At 39.7% G+C, this 6,779-nt stretch overlaps 1 protein-coding gene across 1 annotated transcript in view; it reads right to left on the bottom strand.

The window, feature by feature from the left end:
- Positions 1-904: 904 nt before the first annotated feature.
- LOC107094883 (X-linked interleukin-1 receptor accessory protein-like 2) overlaps positions 905-6,779 on the bottom strand; it is a 508,168-nt gene continuing 502,293 nt past the window's right edge. The window contains exons 14-15 of the mRNA XM_015390765.1: positions 5,718-5,960; positions 905-2,660 (exon numbers count right to left, since the gene is read on the bottom strand). Coding sequence (XP_015246251.1) covers positions 2,562-2,660; positions 5,718-5,960 — 342 coding nt within the window. The 3' untranslated portion in view covers positions 905-2,561. The remainder of the gene's footprint in view (positions 2,661-5,717; positions 5,961-6,779) is intronic.

The following is a 6,779-nucleotide window of genomic DNA, read 5'->3' as shown; positions in this document are numbered from 1 at the left end:
TCAGAATTCTGACTTCTTTTCCTCAGAAATATTATTTTTTTCTCAGAATTCTGACTTTAATCTCAGAATCCTGACTTTTTTCTCAGAATTCTGACTTTTTCTCAGAATCCTGACTTTTTTCTCAGAAATATTACTTTTTTTCTCTCAGATTCTGATTCTAATCTCAGAATTCTGACTTTTTTCCTCAGAATTCTGACTTAAATCTCAGAATCCTGACTTTTTTCTCAGAATTCTGACTTTTTTTCTCTCAGATTCTGATTCTAATCTCAGAATTCTGACTTTTTCCCTCAGAATTCTGACTTACATCTCAGAAGTTTGACTTTAATCCCAGAGGTTCACTGACAAAGATGTGAGGTGTTTAGGAGGGCCAGTAACACATTGGTGAAAAATGATGGAATTAGGTGACTTTTTACATCCCCTGGTGATGCTATTTCATTAATGGAAGGGCAGAAGGATTAAAACAAGAGAGCTAGTTTAGTGTCTAAAACAGACCTGGCTACAGCTTGATGCTAACATGTTTGTCAGCTGTCAGAATTCTGACTTTTTTCTCTTATCATACTGAAATAAAATTAAAAAATCAGTTAAGTTTTTAAATTTTTTCAGTGGCCCTAATCCTCTTCCCCAACAATGAATCCCTAATGTTAGCTGCTTAGTTACTGTTTTACAGATTTCAACATTGCTATCATTATTATTATTTTTAAATGCTACTCAAAATGAGATATTTAATCATGGGTTAAAGCTGATGTCGTATGGATAAAAACGTCAACCTTACCTTAAAAATAACACTTTACCTTAAACCTTGGCTGAAAAATAAAACAAATTGTCTAAAAAAGGGAAACAAGTTTTCCAAGCAACAGGCATTCAAAGTATATAAAACAACTAATGCATTTTTTATTTGCTCTCAGTTAAATAATGTCAACAAATATATTCAAAGAATAGTCCAAGAAATGAGCAGAAATGGAAAAAAAACAACTATTATACTGTATATTGCCATCAAATATAACAACTCATACAAGTAATTATTGTATCAAACATCCTCAAAGGTCCAGAATTTCATTGGTTCTATGCAGACGATGACAGTACCTCTGTCTGAAGTCAAAACATTACCCACACTGCTTAAATACTGCGGTCTAGTCTAATTCCTTTAAAGCTCAAAAAGAAGAATGTTTGATTCAGCTCAGGTGGGAGCGGCTTCAGAGGCCTGGGTCCAACTTTGGCTGACAGGTGGCGCTAGAGTTTAAAACATCAGTCCATTAGAGGGCCGATCAATCCATTAAAAGAGGAAGAGAACATAAACCAAAACGCCTCAGGAACACATGGACTTACTGCAGTTCCGCTAATGGATAATCTAGAGAACAAAGCACTGTCATGTTCAGATCTATACAGAAGTAATGGAAAGCTGTACAGAGATTCTCGTCACCAACGGACATTAAAAACGAAACTTTGTGAAAAAAACCTTTGACCTCTAAGAGGATAAAACCCTAAAATGAAACATGAGATAGGTATTCAAATCCCCCCTCCCCTCTCTTTTTGTCCCTAGTTACCATCACGCCATGGCGAACAAAACATATGTAACAAATGATGGTGCCATTTTTTTTCTCCATCTTTTACCAATGCTGATCAGATCCTCTTTTTGTATCTAATGGGTGTTCATGCAAATAGAGGAAGCCAAGTTCAGTTTGCTTCTATACTTTTACAGCTGTATGAGGTGATTGTAGATGGTTAGCAGTCTTGGTTCTGTTTGGAACCGCCTCACTCGGTTGGCTATTTTTATTTGAACATTTCCTAGAAGAAAAAAAAAAAATACACGGTTTACATTGTGTATAAAAACATTTCAAAGTCAACCAACGCAGTTTCGATGAGTCAAATCCAGTGTGCTAGCTGTAGAGCAGTGCTTCAAGAGGTTGACTTGGTTTAAGGGGGGCGACTTTCCGTCCAAAACACCTACAGCAGACAGCAGGTAGACGGTTTTCCCCGAGCACTGTTCAACATTCAGGAGAAGAATGAGATTCCAGTCCAGGAACCTCCCGAATCCATGTTTCCATGACAACTGGGGTAAAAAAAACAAAAAAACTAAAACAAATGGCAATCATGAAACCCTTTTTTTTTTTGGTGGTCTGGGATGCAACTTGGCAGATGCCTGGACCAATGGAGACCTACAGTCTGCAAATACTTATTCACCAGAGTTCGAGAACGTTTCAACCATCTCTACTACTTTTGTTCATGCATTCGTCTAAACAAAACAGCCTTTCTCTGCTCTGCAGGACTGTGGGTCAGTCAGCTGTTGCATTCCCTTCCAATGGCCATCGTGTACATTCCCATTTTTTCCCCCAATGGCATGGCACATAACTGCGTTTAAAACCTTTCTCTGTCCAGTACAGTTAAAAAGTTTCCAGAAATGCCTCATCCACTCTATATGAGGTTCTCTGTTCATAGCGTGGTATGAGGTCACTTTAAAGCAGTCCTTAGGCGGTCTTCTTGAAGGAGCCGTTCAACTCTCCAAGGTCTGTACAAAGTCAAACATCCCACCAACGTAAAGGGGTAGCACCTGAACGGTGATTCTACCAGATGTCAGAGCTTAGTTCTCTGCTGGTGAGCGGTACGAACGTGCTGTTGAGGTGGAGGTCTGGCTTCTTCCCAAGCGTACTGCTCTGAGACACCTGGCAAACACAGAGACACACGTATCATTTATTGGTTAAACAACTAAAAACAAACTACAGTAACACAATAGAAACAACAAGATAGCTAGATATTCAATGCTTTATGCGCAGACATCTGTGACAAAAATCATATCCCTTAAACTTTTTCACATTTTGTCACATTTACAACCAAAACTTGATATATTTAATTGGGGTTTTTGTGACAGAACAACACAGAGTACTGCATGATTGTTATTATGAGGAAAAATGAGATATGATTTGAAATTTTCTACAAATAAAAACTTGAAAAGTAAGGCACTTTAAGGGTTCCTAGAATTTAGTAGAATGGGAGGCAGATCTTTTAGTTAGCAGGCTCCTCTCCTGTGGAACCAGCTACCAGTTTTAGTCTGTAAGGCAGAAATGCTGTCTACTTTTAAGGCTAGACTTTTCAATAAAACTTATAGTTAGAGTGGCTCAAGTTATCCTGAGTTATCAGTTATGCTGCTATAGGCTTAGACTGCTGGAGGACATAGGGACTCCTTTTCCTCATTGTGCTTCATTCTATCTCCATTCTCCACTCTGCTGTATTTGCTAATTTCATCTCTTTATGCTTTAAACACTCTCAGCTTTTTCTCATCATAGTAGCTTAATCTGGTCTCTTCCTGTTTGGCCGTGACTCCATCCTGGAGAGAAATATCAGCTGTGTTGCTGCCATCAACATCATATGCTGTGTTCACACCGAACGCAGCAGAAGCCGCAAGCAGCGAGTTTACATACAAAGTCAATGGTTGATGAGCGTCAAGGCGCAGCAAAAGGTACCGCGGCATGTTTTGAGCAGCAGGCGCAGCGCGTCTGAGCAGCTGAAGCATCGCATAGGGAGCGTTCAAGCATCTGACGCGCATGACACGCTGCTGCTCGAGATGGAAAAATTTAACTTTTGCTGCTCGGCGCGCCGCATCAACCAATCAGAGACGCTGATCTGGGAGCTGGCAGGGAGAGAGACACATCGCTGATGACACAGAGCGCTGTGATCACTCCTCTGAAACAGCTTATTAACGCCTAGATTAACTTAAAATACTGAAACCTGTCGACAAAGTGTGTTCGCTTTTATTTTCCTGGTGCCTGCAGTTTGGATTATGTACATGAAAACCGCCTTCCAGCCGCCGCGGCGAACCACAAGGAGGCGACCGGTCCAGAGGCTGCTGTTGAATGGGATTCCTACTTACAGTGTATGTGGGGTTCTGAAGGGCTCCGACAGAAATCATAATGGAAGGCAGGATGATAATCTGGATGTACTGACTGCAATGATTAAGTTTTCAGGTGGATTTTCTCACTTAAAAACATATTAAAACTACTTTATTCCCACTGATCAAAGCAAATATAGCTGCAAGGCAGAGAAAGGATAGTGAAGCTCCACCCAACGCGCGTCAGACACACTTTTCGACCGCACAGCCGCTCGTCAGAACTAACTGGTACAAGCAGCAAAAATGAAGCAGCAGACGCGATTTGGCTGCTCCTGCTGCATCCGGTGTGAACGTAGCATTATGTAGTATATGATGGAGTTGGGCCTGTTTTTCAGTCTTTAGTCCTGTTGCTCTCCTAGAGTATCACTATGTCTCTATGGGCTCAGCTTTTAGTGTGACTAACTGGATGTGCTCTTTTTCATCCCTTTCACATGAAAGGGATGAAAAACCATTTTCTTTTCTATCATAGAAAGTATATCAGTGCTTCTCTGTTCTTTTTGTACGTCTGATTCTCTCTCCTTGAAACCCCAGTTGGTCTCAGTAGAAGGCCACTCACAATGAGCCTGGTTCTGCTGGAGGTTTCTTCATTTAAAAAGGGAGTTTTTTCCCCCTCCACTGTCGCTACAAGCATGTTTGGTGTGAGGGATTGGTGTCGAGTCAACGACACAATGCAAGTAAATATCTACTGTCTCTACATGCTACATACATCCAGGAGGATTGTGTCCTGCAAATTCAATAATTGGATGCAGTCAGTTGGTTTTCCATAAATAGAAATTTTTTTATCAATTTGATCTGGTTGAATTGACTCTGTAAAGAGCCTTAAGATGACATTTGTTGTTAATTGGAGCTATAGAAACAAACTGAACTGAATTATATAGCTTTGTAACACTATAAAATATAGAGGCTATTGTTTTTCCCATCAGTTTTATTAAGTTTAAACAGTTCTTATGTCACGATAAAAAGTAACCACCTTCATGATGAAAGTAACAAGAGTTTGGAAATAAAATAAGAGCATACAAACAGATGATACTTCACAGAGAAAACTTTAATTGTCGGCATTGACTCTCCTTGACCTAGAACACTGATTATTAGTATTAGTATCTCGGTATGGCTGGAGCCAGTGATGCCTCATCATTTACAAACAACATGTGTATGATGCAATGATGTGATGATTTAGCAGGGTGTAGCCCTGTAGATGTATAATAGGCTTATTTTATATGTTATTCAGGGCTGCTCTTCTTCCTGATGAAGAAAGCACAGTAAGGCTTGTTGTATGTAACCAGAGACATTTCTCTGGTATAAGATTAAATTCTGCCCTGTGATAGACAGCCGACCTGTCCAGGGTGGACCCCACCTCTCGCCTGTAGACAGCTGGAGATACCACCAGCACCCCTAGCGACCCCAGCTGGGAGAAGCATGACGGAAAATGGATTGACGGAAGATTAAAATCTGTTTCATTCTGTTAAACCTGCCTATAAAAATATTGAAAAAACGTTTGTGTTTGATGTGCGACAAAATGTGAAAAAATATTGAGGGCTATGAATACTTGTCCATGTTGCTGTTTATAATCATCCTTTCTCATTTTTGTAAAATAAACACATATTTTAGCCTTTATAAAACAAAACTTTTTTTCTTTTATCTTCTCTTATCCAAACGGACCTCTTGTTCCCAACTGAACTGCTCTCAACCCCTGGGGAGAGAAGAGGGCTTTTGTTTTTATTTCATTTAAACTCTGAGCACAAGAACATAACTTCATTCACAGATAGTCTGTGTTGTAGGTGGATGTTTAGACGTTGTCTAGGGGCAAGAAAAACTATGAAATGCAGGTTCTTACCTGCCCGTTAAGCAGCGTCATAGGGATGTTGCAATACACATGACGCCCCCCAGGGCCCAGGGTGGAGAACTGCACCGTTGAGGGAGGCGGGAGGGGTGGAGACATAGAAGAAGGCTGAGGAGGAAGCTGGAACTCGTAGCTGCGACAGAAGTGCCGCATTTGGGCTGCTGTAGCGGTGTGACCCCCTCCTAATGGCAAGGTCATCTGGTTGTAGTCAGGGATCTCCGTTGCCAAGGCAACCTGCTGGTTAAAAAGGGGGAAAAAAAGCCTTTGAGACTTTTAACTTCCTCACCAGGGTTGAAAAAAAACAATCAAGTAGGTAATCAAATAACAAAATCAGGAAAATCCAGATTAACAGGAGACATTTAAAAACTCTCAAAACATTTTAAAACAACAATGGATCCATCAGATGAACAGAGAGCCACTTATTAGAGAACTGACTACAAAAACTGAGCATCTAACTAAATCTCACAACCTTAGATCAGCCAGAAATACTGTTTTTTAATCCTGTTTTGAGAATAGGGTTACCAAGAAAAAGCTGATTTTATTCACTAAGACAATTAAACTGGAGAATATATATCATGATATCAAAAATAATATATGGTGCAAACTTTTGTCCATTATTAATGCAAAAAAACATGCTTTGTAAATGGAAACAAAAAATATGAAACTTTGCTGATTTCTGTAAAAAAAAAAATCTGATTTTATTTTTTAGCTTCCTCTTTTTCAGATTTTAATGATTTTATAACAATTGAGTTCTTTTAAATTGTGTTTTATAGATAAAATTCTGTTCACTTCAAGCCCCCCCCAAAAAATGCTGGAGTTTCCCCAATAAAAGGCAGCTTATCACAGGCTAACACTGGTGTCTCATAGGCTGTTGTTAGCGATGGATAGGCTGACATTAGCACTGAATAGGCTGGTGTTAGCTTTTTATAGCATGATATTAGTTTTAGTTAGACTGGTGTTAACTTTGGTTAGCCTGGTAAAAACACTGGGTAAGATGGCATTAGCTTTGGATAGGCTGGTGTTAGCATTGGATAGGCTGGTGTTAGCATTGGATAG

The sequence above is a fragment of the Cyprinodon variegatus genome, unplaced genomic scaffold (genome assembly GCF_000732505.1).
Source record: "Cyprinodon variegatus isolate N-32 unplaced genomic scaffold, C_variegatus-1.0 Scaffold511, whole genome shotgun sequence".
In the NCBI taxonomy this organism is placed as follows: Eukaryota; Metazoa; Chordata; class Actinopteri; order Cyprinodontiformes; family Cyprinodontidae; genus Cyprinodon; species Cyprinodon variegatus.
This window is presented reverse-complemented; position numbering and strand designations above follow the sequence as displayed.